This window comes from Lissotriton helveticus, chromosome 10, assembly GCF_964261635.1.
Source record: "Lissotriton helveticus chromosome 10, aLisHel1.1, whole genome shotgun sequence".
Lineage (NCBI taxonomy): Eukaryota > Metazoa > Chordata > Amphibia > Caudata > Salamandridae > Lissotriton > Lissotriton helveticus.
In genome coordinates this window covers 178486301-178501154 of record NC_136071.1, presented here as the reverse complement: position 1 = coordinate 178501154, position 14854 = coordinate 178486301, and the positions used below count along the sequence as shown (strand labels likewise).

The following is a 14854-nucleotide window of genomic DNA, read 5'->3' as shown; positions in this document are numbered from 1 at the left end:
GTCCAGAGTAGTGAGTCCAGAGTAGTGAGTCCAGAGTAGTGAGTCCAGAGTAGTGAGTCCAGAGTAGTGAGTAGTGAGTAGTGAGTGCAGAGTAGTGAGTGCAGAGTGTTCAGAGTAGTGAGTGCAGAGTAGTGAGTGCAGAGTGTTCAGAGTAGTGAGTGCAGAGTAGTGAGTGCAGAGTGTTCAGAGTGTTCAGAGTAGTGAGTGCAGAGTGTTCAGAGTGTTCAGAGTAGTGAGTGCAGAGTGTTCAGAGTGTTCAGAGTAGTGAGTGCAGAGTGTTCAGAGTGTTCAGAGTAGTGAGTGCAGAGTGTTCAGAGTGTTCAGAGTAGTGAGTGCAGAGTGTTCAGAGTGTTCAGAGTAGTGAGTGCAGTGTTCAGAGTAGTGAGTGCAGAGTGTTCAGAGTAGTGAGTGCAGAGTGTTCAGAGTAGTGAGTGCAGAGTGTTCAGAGTAGTGAGTGCAGTGTTCAGAGTAGTGAGGGCAGAGTAGTGAGGGCAGAGTAGTGAGGGCAGAGTAGTGAGGGCAGAGTAGTGAGGGCAGAGTAGTGAGGGCAGAGTAGTGAGGGCAGAGTAGTGAGGGCAGAGTAGTGAGGGCAGAGTAGTGAGGGCAGAGTAGTGAGGAGTGAGTAGAGTAGTGAGTATAGTGAGTAGTGAGTAGTGAGTATAGTGAGTAGTGAGTAGAGTAGTGAGTAGAGTAGAGTAGTGAGTAGAGTAGTGAGTAGAGTAGAGTAGTGAGTAGAGTAGTGAGTATAGTACAGTAGTGAGTAGAGTAGTGAGTATAGTGAGTAGTGAGTAGAGTAGTGAGTGTAGTGAGTAGAGTAGTGAGTGTAGTGAGTAGTGAGTAGAGTAGTGAGTATAGTGAGTAGTGAGTAGAGTAGTGAGTATAGTGAGTAGTGAGTATAGTGAGTAGTGAGTAGAGTAGTGAGTAGTGAGTGCAGAGTAGTGAGTGCAGAGTAGTGAGTAGTGAGTGCAGAGTAGTGAGTAGTGAGTAGAGTAGTGAGTGCAGAGTAGTGAGTAGTGAGTAGAGTAGTGAGTGCAGAGTAGTGAGTAGTGAGTAGAGAGTGCAGAGTAGTGAGTTGAGTAGTGAGTAGAGTAGTGAGTAGTGAGTGCAGAGTAGTGAGTAGAGAGTGCAGAGTAGTGAGTTGAGTAGTGAGTAGAGTAGTGAGTAGTGAGTGCAGAGTAGTGAGTAGAGAGTGCAGAGTAGTGAGTAGAGAGTGCAGAGTAGTGAGTAGAGTAGTGAGTAGAGTAGTGAGTAGAGTAGTGAGTAGAGTAGTGAGTAGTGAGTAGAGTAGTGAGTAGTGAGTGCAGAGTAGTGAGTGCAGAGTAGTGAGTGCAGAGTAGTGAGTGCAGAGTAGTGAGTGCAGAGTAGTGAGTGCAGAGTAGTGAGTGCAGAGTAGTGAGTAGTGAGGGCAGAGTAGTGAGTAGTGAGTGCCGAGTAGTGAGTAGTGAGTGCAGAGTAGTGAGTAGTGAGTAGGACATCACAAGCAGCAGCGGTGCAAGCTTCTCACACTCACAAGGAGACCACAGGCAGCAGAGGTGCAAGCTTCTCACACTCACAAGAAGGACATCACAGGCAGTAACAGTGCAATATTCTCACACTCACAAGGAGATCACTGGCAGTACACACCACATGAACACACTCCATAACACATAGCAACAATACATTGGCATTTACAATGCCATTAGCTCAAACTCAAATAAATCCGAGCCCGATTGCATTTCTAATGCTTGTTTTGTTATACAAATACCTAGCCTAGGGGACCAGGAGTACTTGTCCGTCCACTTTGGTGGATAAAATCCCTTTACTCTCTCCATTTGCTTATTGTAGATCTTTCAATCTAGCCACATTCTCCACGGTTTCTCTAGGAACTCTAACCTTTTTGACTACAACAAGGTTGCCTATCCGAGACTGCTGAAACTGAACAAATGTCATCTTTGACTCTGGAGAAAAATCCTTGAATACAACAACGCATTGAATAATGGATAGCCAATTTCATATACCAAATATACACCTTATGAACAGTAGTGTAAGGTTCCAACCTCTGATCTACTCTTTTTACACCACCCATGTACTTATTTTAGTCTAAAATGCATATTGGTTTGCACACTTCAGCAACCTCATCCCAATCAGTTACAGGTGGAGTATTTTCATCATGAATGCGAGTCGGCATGTAGACATCTCTCCTGTCAGAAACTTTCACAGCTAGAACCTCATCGCTATGCTAGGTACTGCACTGTCACTTCTCAAATTTTTAACAAACAGGCTCTTTTGGGTAACCTTTACGGTTAGAGTGGATTGTGCCACAAGTAACAGTGCCCACTTTGAGCAATTCTCTCAACAATTGCACACAGATGTAAAAGTTAACTACCTATAAATGGTGACCTTTGTTAAAATGTCCTCTACCAAGGTCCCACACAATTTTCTCATTAACTCCAAAAGTGGACGGACAACCAGGTGGGGTCAATACTGTAATCCCTACCGATGTACACCCTGAAATTATAGACCTATCGAGTACTACTCTCAGACAGCATATGCATCTTAATTTCATAACATGCCCTCTTACTAGGAATGGACTGCCAAAAACTAAGTGGCCCTTGAACAGGACCAAATACTCCTCCACAGCTATTTCTTTTCCTGGAACATAGATCTCTGGAAATCGCTCTACAAAGTAATCAAGGACAGGCCGTACCTTAAAAAGACGTCACAATCAGGGTGATCTTGTGCAATGGTAATGCATTATCAACAAAATGCACCATCCGAAGAAGAAGCAACTACCAATTATGTCTCATAGCTGCAGGAATTATAGCTGTTGCCATCAAGGGACTAGTAGGCCAGTATGAAGACAGCGTTCGCTTCCGTATCTGGCCCATCAAAGTTAATCTCAAATTCTTCTTCTACTCATCCAGATCTGTTGGAGTCCGCTGGGTAGCTCTAGAGGGGGGCTTAAGTCTGGCACTGTTGTCCCTCAAATACTATTCAGCATACAAATTAGTCTGCTCAACAATCCAAAAACATGTCCATAAATAACAAAGAAATGTATAGCCAAAAAGTTTTCCGTATTCACTCTACACCCTGCAACACCATTAAAGGTAGGCAACACTGGCTGCACCATGTTTGGGGCAACCCAGAGTCCAGCACTTCTAATGGGAAGTCTTTCCGCCCTAGGCTGAAATCCAGGTGCCTCTTGCTGCAATATTGGCAATTCTGTGTCTTCCTCTAAATGTGTTTTATCTTGGACATGAAGTTCAACAGTTCTCAAGGAACTTTAGGTTGGTCTGCTGACTTCGCTTCTCATAATGGAGCACAGTCCTATTAAGGGAAGGGATGTGGCTATCGAGCTGAGTGCTTGTTAAATGAAGGTGAATGTAAGAGTTGTTAAAACAATGGACTTGAGTGATCAGGAATAGGACTCCTAAGACTTTTAGGAAATGTGACACTGGGAAATTTTAAAGTGAAAGAAGCTTGTATCTGCTTACCAGAAGATGAACGTGTTGGAGACAGAATCTGCCGTCTGCCTGGTGTACAGACAGGCTTGCCTTTGTCCCACCACTGCAACCCCTACAGTGTTAATTAGGCTGCTGTGGCTTCCGAGGCACCTTCACTTGTGAAAACAAAGACCTCTTAGATTGCCTTTGTGCATAGAGACTAAGATGGCTGCACCGAATGATGTGATAGAAAATCAGGAGGACAAAAGGTATGAAATGACTGAAAAGTAGTAACAGAAGGACAGTAAGCTATGACAAAGGAACATATTTAACTGTTTAAAAATACTTAAGTAGAGCTAATGTGAGCAGTAGAAACAAGGATGAGAAGATTGGAAAAATAGAATTAAAGTATACATGGAGAAGCTGTAAAAATAGGTATCTAGACTTGTATTATGTTTCTGGTGCATTTCTACTTGACACCTCATTTGCATTCCTTCATTCCCTCTCAGCTATGCCCTGTCACCGGTGCATTGTGGAAGTACTGTGCTTTGGTAGGAAGAGGCTTGGGTGGAGTAAGTTTGCAAAGCATGGAAATCGAGTGAAACGCTCGCCTATCCTGCACAATGTCTGATTAAGTGCAGACCTGTGTGGGTGCACATCCAAAAGGGAGAGCTTTACGTGTAATTAAGGACCCCCTTCTTCTCCAACTGCTTCTGATTTGGGACTCTGCAAATAAAAAACATTGGCAAAGCAGTAGGTCTCACCCCTGGGAACTATTGGCTTCGACAGTGGTCTTAACCATGTGGCACAGCATCACCATTGTTGTGATGCATTGCTATAGAATTAAAAAAAAAATACTATTGTCGTGGCTAGCATTTTGTAGGCATGCGCATTGCAGATGCTGCACCTACATAATGACTTACCCATTAATTTTTCTTTTTACTTACCAGTCTCAGTTTAATCAATAACTAAAATAAATAAACCTTCTGTAATTTTTTTTCATTTTAAAGAAGGTTGTGGAGAACCAACTTGAAGGGGGAGATGCATAGTGGGAGAAAAGTAACACAGTGGACGGTAGCATCACCGGGGCGATGGTTGGGTGATCCGACTGGCAAAAGACAGAAACCTGAAGCTCATGGGCAGAAAGCACATAGGTCAGAAGGCAACTTGGGGCGGCGGGGGAGAAGAACATTGGAGTGAGAGAGCAAAACATTAAGCATGGCTGATGGTACAGAAAAGCACACAATGGGAACAGCTGGAAAACACATGCACTATCTTCAAGTACTTAAACAAAAAATCACAAAGTAATGCCTGAAAAAGCGAGCAGTGGAAGGACACAATAATATGTCAATGCTTCAGGACAGGGACAAACACAAGAAGAGCAATAAAAGCTCACACAGTTTATGAATGAGAAGCACACGAATGAGTGACAGTGAAAACAGCCAATGTTAAGCAATGGCCCGGCTCTAAGTTCACTATAAGCTAACAGTACACCCTAGAGCAGACCAGGCATGCGCTGGCTAGTAGGCGAGTCCTAAAAAAATAAAATAATAACTGGAGTCTTAATGAAGTCTCTTCGTGTTTCTTTGCTGCCTAATGGGGTTTGGGGGTGTAAAATTATTCAAGTTATTATGATTTGTCGATGTCTCTTATGATGTAGCGTTGTAGTGTCCCAAGTTAAAGATGACGTATCCTCAGTTTGTGAATCCTGCAAGCAACTTTGATCGTTTCTGTCTTATAGACTGGATAAATCACAGGGAGGACGGCCTTATTACAATATCGGATGACTCTGATGAGGAAATGTCAGTAACGACATGCACTATAGCAGAGAACCGTGAAGAAGATGAAGAGGATGACGAGGAGGATGTAGTGATCCTTGAGGTCAGTTGCTTCAGTATTGTGCAATATTCAAAAAGTAATCTAAGGGAATATGAAGTTGATTGAAGAGTGCATGAGCGTCTGTGTTGACTAATACTTTCTTTACACTTCTGTCTAAAGTAGTTTTTTTTCTTGTCTTCATGCCCTGGAACTTATAATTTGGAATTTCAACCAGTCACAGAAAAAAAGATTTTGAGGGGGGTGTTGGCAAAGGCAGGTTTAAGTGTCAGAAAAATTGCTCACATTTAAATACTTATGTTTAAAAGCAAATACACAACTTTAATATGTGAAAGTAGGACAGGAGAAAGGTATTGGATAAAAACATTCTTCTTTATTTGGGGGTAAAGAGTTTGTAATTTCCACTGGTGATCAGCAACCAGTTTTCTTTATAAATTGTGATTTAGAGTACAATTTTCTATACAATTATGTATGTATAATCTCTTATAAGATTACTTTGCTAAAAAGCGATTATATATTTTTCACTTTGTGTACAAAGGGTTCCAGGAGTTCTACAACATACCTAGATTTCATGGAGAATCTAATGCATACAATTTAATCTTGCAGATATTTCACTTGGTGGTAAATGTCTACGTGTGTTTGGAAAGGAATGTCCTCTGCATGGTATTACAGATGTGTTCAGCTGCCTGGAGTGCCTGACTGCATGTGGCGCTGGTATCTGGAATTATATTTTGGCCCTGGCATCATGCTAATAGATTGTGAGTGCAGAGGCTGAGGCCAGTCCCTGTCGCCACCAGGTCAAGGACAGGTCTTGTGACTGGTAGGGGCTCACCAAGCCTGCTGTCATAATGAATAGTAGACTGTTCCTGCTCTGGGTTAAAGGTTGATAATGTATGGCGTGACCAGGTCTTTTTAATTGTGTGAAGGAAATTATGGCCTTATGACACCTCTATGTAAAGTTCCACTGTTAAGTAAGACCAATAGCATTTCGTTGATATCCTGTGTATATGGCTTGTGCGTACAGTAAGCCTCTGATACTTGTTTTTGTATGGTAGTCGGACTCTGTTTGTGGGAGTCTGAGTACTAAAGGTAGTGGGATCCATTTGGATTCACCTGGCTGGGCATGGCACACGATGGAGGTTGAGGATAGCTTCGCCAAAAGTTGGAAGTATTGCCTTCATTCCTTTGACTGAAGGGTCAGGGCTGTAAAGTGTTCAATGAGCTTATTATTACCATGTATATAACATTTGCAGGACTCCTGTCTGACACTTTGAGTGGCACTTTATCACATGCAGGCAACACAGAGCCTCTTCCACTCTTGCTAGCTCTCTGCTCTGTCAGACTTATATATGTTCATGTGAAAACCTGCTGAGCAATTGCGATTTCACTTATAACCCACTTCAATAACGTTTTACCCATGAATTTATTAGGAGTCATTTTCCAGCCCTTTAAAGTGTTGACCGATATTAGAGAGAAGTAGGTGTAAATATATGTAATCGTGTACGTGTGTGTGTGTTTGTGTGTGTGTCTACGCAGACCCACAAGGCATTCCAAGCCAGAACAACCACTTCTGACATTCTACCAGCCTTTTTACGGCTCAAATTAAGAATTGCACAATACTGCTGGGTTGGTAAATACAACCTGAAAAATTTGTCGCATGTAGAAACCTCTCATAAGTACCTTGCAGATAAAAGTTTAGCTCCATGTAATGTGGAAAAACCTGCAGAATTATGCATGTTTTTTTCTTTTCTGTGGGTATTACCACCCACATTTACCACCTGCTCGAGGCAGGACATAAACATGAGCAAGAGCTGCTATGGCGCAAGTGGGAGGAGAGAGGATGGGTGGTATGGTATAGGAGGAGGCTAGAGGCGTAGTACACCAGGCAACTTTTTGTCAAATATATCCTGTGATATACTCAAGGCATCTGCCTTTACGACTGTAGTCAATGTTGTTGCACAATATCCAACCTACTCAAACATTGGATGGCTGGAAGGGTTTAGAAGGCAAGGTTTGATTGATTGTCTACCTTTTCATAGTTGTCATCTTTTTGGAAGTCAGTTAGAAGATCGGCAAACACTTTAAAAATCAGAAATCATGTTAAACTTCATTCGAAGCCAATAGAAGATTTTCACTATTTTGTTTCCAGAAAATGCCACCTAAAGTAATGAAAGTGAATAGTTATGATTGTTCAGAGCTCCAATTCTTCTCCCTTCAGCCCTGCCTATGCTACACCCTCTTCTAAGTTCCAGCAGAGGACTTGAATCCTCCATCACAAATGCCTGAGTATTGGTAGTAATCGTTCGTCTGGAGTTTTTGGAGACCCTTCCAGATTTAGAATTCTAACCGATTGCCCGGAGACCTGGCTCATAGAGCGGTTCTTTTGCAGGGAGTGTCAGATTTGTGCTGAAAGTGTGCTATAGTTCCAGTACCTTTTATTGGAACAAGGCATAGTAATGTATTCATCAGTTTTTCTAGTTGGAAAACATTCAGGAGACTTCATACAGACTGTCGACTTCTAGGGGCTCAACGTCTCATGCCAGATCCACTTCAAAAAGAAACTTTTAAGTGCATTATTTCGCTGATATCTCCAAAAGAATGGATGGCAGTTGTAGGCACCGAGGATACCTGTCTGTACTTTGCCGATTCACCCAGCTCGTGAAAGATACCTGGGATTCTGAATTCAAAGGTCTCATCTAGGCCTTCCGCTGATGCTGAGAGAATATATTCAGGAGGTGCTACCTCCATTAGTTGCACTTGTTCCCAACTCAAGATTGCTACACCTCTACTTGGATTATTGGCTAGCCCATTCCTAGCCCGGCAGCAGGGGAATTTCAAGACATTGTCATAGTTTGTCTTCTGGAAAAACCGGGATTTCTGATCCCTGTTAAAAAGTCACATTTGAAACCAATTTAGGATCTGGAATGCATAGAGGTATGATTCCAGACATCCAAAGAATGTTAGTCCTTTACTCATCGGAGTGCAGCCAAAATTGAGATTTCACCTATCCAATGTTTCTGGCTCAGTGCAGTAATCCTGCCAGGGAGTGGCTTTTAGTGCAATAGATTATTGTCGGTTTTTTAATCACTGGGGCGTGGTAGGGCTCTAGTTTCAGAGTATTGTGTAGATGTTTACGTGACCACGCATTTGGTTTCTTTTCTTTTTCCAGTGACGTCCGGTGTATTTGTGGTTTCCGCAGCTCCTGTACTTAAGTCCTCTGGTCAGACAACTGCAATTTTTGGCCTTTGGTTTCTCAGTACTAGGACATGTTGACTTCAGTGTCCCCTTTAGTCCAGGACAAACTACATAGGTAAGTGAACCGGAAGGAAAAGGAAGGAATTCTGAGCTTCTCAGGTGATCATCATCAGAAATACCTGTAAAATAGGATGGAGTCATTTATGGTCGGTGACTTTAGTCAGAAATTCATCATTCTTCGAATTGAAAGTAACAAGAAGCAGTATTTAGAGCCCTCTTGTCCTGTCTGTATATTTTAGGCCAGACCATGTTGATCGAAACCAGCAACACTGTAGCAAAGTCATATTGTCACTGACGGAGGATGCATATCTTCCACTCTTATCTGCTCCAATCTGCAATTTTTATTTACTCTGTCCGCTTTCCACATTTAAGGAGTTCAGATTGTGTAAGCAGATCATTTAAAGCGGATCTGTCACCCATTCCACGACGTCAATGTGTCTCCTCTGATTTTTATTGAATTTGCAGAAAGTATGAGACTCCATAGTGGATCTTTTTCCAAATCCCTTCACACTGCTGTGCTACCGCTCCTGGACCCAAGAAGGAGCATTGGGGCTAATGTGTAACCTCTTATTGACTTACTCTTCTCTTATGCGATTTTCCGCCGCTTCTCCTGCCCAGATCTGTAAGTGTTTTCTCAACACTAAGTGATCTATTTTTTTTCTTTCGCAGGTGTTTGGGTGACTGAGACCATACCCACTCAATGGGGACAGACAAATTTAATTGTGCTCCATAAAAACGTGCAAGAACATGCTATATGCAAATCTTTTCAACATGTTAGCAGATGGCATAATCTCTGCTAAAACGATTTTTAACACAATGCTTAGTTAGAGGGTTTCTACAGAGCAAATCATGGTTTTCTTTGTGGCCGCCACACCTCTGTGAATATAAATTTGCCTCTGAAACTTAATTGATGGTGAGACCAGCTGAAGGCTCCCTTTCGCTGCCTGTGGATTTCACTCTCAAACTGTCTCAAGGCAAAGTGTAGACTTTCAAAGAAGAGACTATTCTTTGAAAACCTACTGCGGTATTATGATGTGTAAATATTTAGCTGCTAACAAACCAGTAGTGCTAGTCTTAATGATGGGAGACTAAGCAGGATGTGTACACTAATGCTTAATGGTAGAAAATGTTTACCACATATTTACCTGCAGTAGATATCTCCTATTGTGATTTAGGATATATGAAATCTGCAGTTGAACTGTAATGGATAAGTGGTGAAATTTGCAATCAAAATGTCAATGCCCCAGTGAGAACAGATCGATATTTGTTTTTGGAGAGCAGTGACAACACATTTTTGTATTGCTGGATTTATGATACAATTATTAAATAACAGACTCTTAATGGTCTATAGTTATCTTATAAGATATGTTTCCACTCATATTTATATTCTATGATCTATTTTCGTATCATTTCAGTAGATCCTTGTCGTTTAAAATTTTTTTTTTCTGTTTGGAGACTTCTGGGCATGTGACTCTTCCATATTTGTAGACCTTTGATTTCTGCATTTCTACTTTAATTTTCTCTATTTTTTTTTTTCTCGTTTGCGTTGTTTTTTTTGTTTTACACTTTTGTATAGCGCATGGCTGCCCCAGCACCGGGGCGTCCCAGCGCCTAGCGGAAGAGATGCCAAGGAGAGTAAAGCTAATGGACGAAAACAGCCAGGTTTTAATCTGTTTTCTAAATGCCCAATGATCTTGTGTGATACATGCAGCAAGTGGAATGGAGTTCCATAGTGCTGGGGCCAAAACCCTAAAAGAGTGCCCCCCGGCTCTACCACCACGTACCCGGGGAGTGCAAACCAGATGCAGGTCTGCGGAGTGCAGTGCTTGCACTGGAACATACGATGTACAAAGCCCCTGCAGTATCAGGGGACCCTGGCCGTGTAGGATCTTATGAGTGGTGCAGAGAGTTGTAAACTGGATTGTCTGTTCAATTGGCAGGCAATGAAGATGGAGCAGAAGATGGGAAGTGTGACCGTGCTTAGGGAGGGCAAGGAGAATGCTGGCAGCCACATTCTTTGCCCGTTGGAGTCTCTTAGTGACAGTTTTATTCACATCAAGTAGAAGTCCATTACAATAGTCAAGACTCGACTGAACCACTGATTGAATAATCACTTGTCGAGTGGAAGCAACGAAAAACCCCAGAATGGGTTTCAGACCGCGTAGGTGGCCGAAGCATGTACCTGCCACCTTTTTGGCGTGAAGCTCGAATGAGAGGGCGTTGTCCATCAAGACCCCCAAGTTCTTCACTACACTTTTTGGTTAGGGAGGGGTGCCCAGGGCCGCAGGCCACCAATGATAGTCCCATTAATGGGTATCGCGACCTACCAGGAGCAACCTCGTTTTCGAGGAGTTGAGTTGAGTTGTTAATTGTTATCCGCCATCCAGTCTGAGATGGCCAAAACATCTTCGTGGAATTTCTGTGGGTCTAGATCCAGATTGTTGGAAAAGGTGAATATCAATTGCGTATCGTCAGCATACAATATCATATTAATATTCCGAGCTTTGGCCAGGAGGGCGGACATACACGTTGAACAACGTAGGGCTCAGGGTAGAGCCTTGGGGGACACCACTGCTGAGTGAATAGATGCTGAACAAATAGGGAGGGGGCGTGGATCTGAAAGGAGCGTTCATATAGAAAAGACGCAAACCAGGCCAAGGCCTTGCCTCTGAACCCGATCTCCCCAAGTCGTTGAAGCAGAATCTTATGGGAGACCGTGTCGAAGGCAGCACTCAGAGTAAAATAAGTGCCAAAGTGTTGCCCTCATCCAACGTTGCCCTCAGCTGCTCTGTAGCCGCCAGAAGAGCGGATTCCCTACTATGTCTAAGCCAGAACCCATTTTGTGATCTGTCCAAAATCTCATATTAGCTTCCAGATATTTGGCCAGGGTGATGTTAACATGGGACTCCATAATCTTGGCCAAATATGGGAGCAGAGAAATTGGCAGAAAGTTCTCGGGAGAGATGCATTTAGTGCTGGCTATTTCAGCAGGAGGATAACCTTGGCATGCTTACATGATTTGGGTATGTTTGACAACTGAAGTGATCTATTAATCGGTTCCCTACCCTCAGTCATAAGACAGTGCTGGAATTTCCTGACGGCGTCCGGTTTTACTGGATTGTCAGGAGAGCCTGATTTCACCTTAGCTGCCAGGACTTCCAAGTCTTTAAGAGTCAAAGAAGGTAGGTCTTGAAGAGAGTAAGGGAGATCTGGTAAACTAGTGACCGCCCAGGATTTGGAGGCGTCCATCCTCTAGTCTAGTGCGTTGTAAATGCACTCTACTTTATTGATGAAATAACGTGCCAGTGATTCGCAGTGCAAGTTGGTGGATATGATCTTGTTAGTTCCTGCCAGAGGTTTTATCATATCATTCATAAGAGAGAAGAAAGTTTTAGAGGGGTTGGAACTCGATGTGATCCGATTTTGTATAGAACGCGGCTTTAGTCTAATGAACTAATTTGTGGTAGGTGTTAATAGCCTTCCTATTGATTTTTTTTGCAATGGGGTCATAGGTGCGCCTCCAGATTCATTCTAAAATTTTACGATGTTTCTTTTCCAGCACCAGGGACTTGTGTTACTCTTGGCACTGGTCAGTTTCTTTGGAATACAGTGATCGAGAGAGTTGTTATTCTCCAGTATTAGGGTGTCTTTCATAGATTCACATGCTCGATTATTCCCCGTCGTCGAAGTGGGAGTCCCACGGTAAATAAAATAGCAATAACATACTAATAACATATGTATGTAAATACATAACACATAAAATATATACTAGAAAAACATAGCAAATACTTAAACAATTCCTACATAGGAATACATGGAGAGAGAGAAAATACTTGTAACATATTCCTATCATTATGTTAGTCCAAACTACAGCCAATCAGGCGCCAGCACCCTTCCAGAACCTTCTCCTCAGAGCTCAGTCCCTCAGGTTTTCTACCGCACATCGTGTGAAGGGAGTCTCCCTGACCTCTGCTCAGTTTTCTTAACTTCAAGTTTTCCTGTCTTCTCAGCATGTCTTCAAGTAAGAAGTCTTTATTTAGACATTGTTCTTCTTGTGGGAAATTGCATCTTTACTCTGAGGACCCCCACAAGAAGTGCATTTATTGTCTTTATCCCGACCATGAGGTTGGTAAATGCAAGTTTTGCAGAACTTTCTCTACTAAGACCCTTAAGGACAGAGAAGGCCGTCTCCTCCTTTGGCTTCAGAGACTTAAAGATAAGGATTCGGCACTGGCGGATGCAGAAAGCCTACAATCTAGACCTTCAAAAGCAGCCTCCAAGCGTAGTAGTGTGCAGGATATGCCTTCTCCTTTTCTAAAAAGGAAGAAACTCTCACTATCTGTGGCTCCTGCGGTGTCCTCACCACCTCCTACTGCGCCTACGCCCACGAGACCTGGCTCTCCGGCGTCTTCTGCTGCCTCCCATCATGTTTCTGCTCTGAAACATGTTTCTCCGTCGACGATCATCCCGACGACTAGATCTGCCGTCTCCGGATGACGACATCAGCCTCCGGATCGTCATCGACGGCAACGTCTATGTCTTCCATGTCGACTAAGGTATCGATTAGCTTAAAGACTGTCCCGTCGACGATACCTATTGCCTCGTCGTCGACGAAGAAATCTGCTTAGTCGTCAGCAAAATCATCGTCGACGAAAGCTCACAAGAAATCTTCTTAGTCGTCGGTCCCGTCGACGACAAGTCCGTCGACTGGGGCTTCATCAACGACAATGACTTAGTCGACTAGCTTACCGTCTACGATGGTTCCGTCGACAGTGGATCCTTCTACAGCGACTCCGTCGACGCCTGTACCATCATCGTTGTCGGCACCGTCGACGTTGACGTTTGTTCCTTCATCTTTTGCCTCCATGCCTTTGGTGCCTTTTTCACCCACCGGGTCTGACTCCTCCGCCGTCGACCCCTTGCACCATCGTCGTAAGCTGCCAGTTGACCAGATGTCCATCCCAGATCCACAGCCTCCCTCGCCCAGGTTTGCCACGGGCTCTGAGCAGGACTCTGACTCTGACAATGATGTGGATGATTCCTTCAGAGTGGCACGCAGTCCTTCGGATTTAATGATCAAGTGCCAGGATTATGGTGATGATGATGACGACCAATTTTCTCCGGTAGAGGAACATTCTGTGCAGGTTCCAACTGCAACACTGCCTTTGTCGCTCATGTCAAATCTCTTCATATGTTGGATGACTACAACCGGCGTTTTCCGCCCTCTCAACAGGGCTCGCCTGTGCCTCATGCGCCTGCGGCGGCTCCTGTCGCTGTTCCACCACCACAGCCACCAACGCCTTCTCCTCAAGTTCAGACGTCGGTTATAATACACACTACTGTGTACCCTGTTGATGATGACTACGTCATTCCAGAACGGGAAGATGGAGAAGTTCAACATAACGATGATGACGACACCACCCACATGGCTGAGTGGGACGACTATCAAATTCAGACGCCTTCCCCTCCTCCGGTGGAGCCCGTGAATTCGCCTCCGGTGGACATTGCAAGTTTCCATCAGCTGAGGGATAGAGCGGCCCAGCGTTTTAAGCTGCCCAGAGTCCAGAGGGAGAAGGACTGTTTCCTCTATGATTTTAAAAATCACCCATTGAAACAAGTCCACACTATACCCATCATAGATTTCATATGGACTGAAGGGGTGAAATTGATGGAAATGCCAAATTCACAACCAGCACAACTGCCTCGCCTTGAGAAAAAATATAAGGCGCCCATCGGATCTCCAGCGTGCCTTGTTGCTCATCCAAAACCAGACTCAGTGGTCACTCAAGCTGCGCAACGTCGTTCACGTAATCCGGCTTCTCCAATTACGGCTCCTCCGGATCAGGAGGGTCGTCACCTGGACGCTATTGGTCGCAAGTTCTCCACAATGGCATCCACTACGGTGAGAGCGGCTAATGCCTTAGCCATCTTAGGCCGCTACGACCGCCAGATGTGGTCGGACTTGTCTGCCCTGGTGGCCCTCATCCCAGACGCTTCCAAGGCGGAAGCCTTGAAGATTCTGCAGGACGGAGAGAGAACATCGGAGGAAATTATCGACTGCGCAGTTGACATTGCGTGCACTGGCTTTCGTCAGCTTGCTGGGGCAGCGATCTTGCGGAGGCAGGGTTGTTACGGTCCACCTCTTTCCGCCTGGAGGTACAGGCATAAATCCTAGATATGCCGGATGACGGCGAGTCGCTTTTTGGGGCACATGTAGATGATCTCCTCAGTAATAAACAATGGGACCTGGTCTTTATCACGGAAACGTGACTAGACCAGGATTCCATGCCTGAGGTCCTCGTTGCTATTCCTGCGGGTTACTCCCTATTGAGGCTAGATAG

At 44.0% G+C, this 14854-nt stretch overlaps 1 protein-coding gene across 4 annotated transcripts in view; it reads left to right on the top strand.

Moving 5' to 3' along the window:
- Positions 1 to 14854, top strand: part of RNF216 (ring finger protein 216) — an 853926-nt gene that overhangs the window by 69707 nt on the left and 769365 nt on the right. For all 4 annotated transcript variants that reach the window (XM_078665045.1, XM_078665046.1, XM_078665043.1 and 1 more), the window contains one exon: positions 5164 to 5303. In XM_078665045.1, the coding sequence (XP_078521171.1) occupies positions 5164 to 5303 (140 nt within the window). The remainder of the gene's footprint in view (positions 1 to 5163; positions 5304 to 14854) is intronic.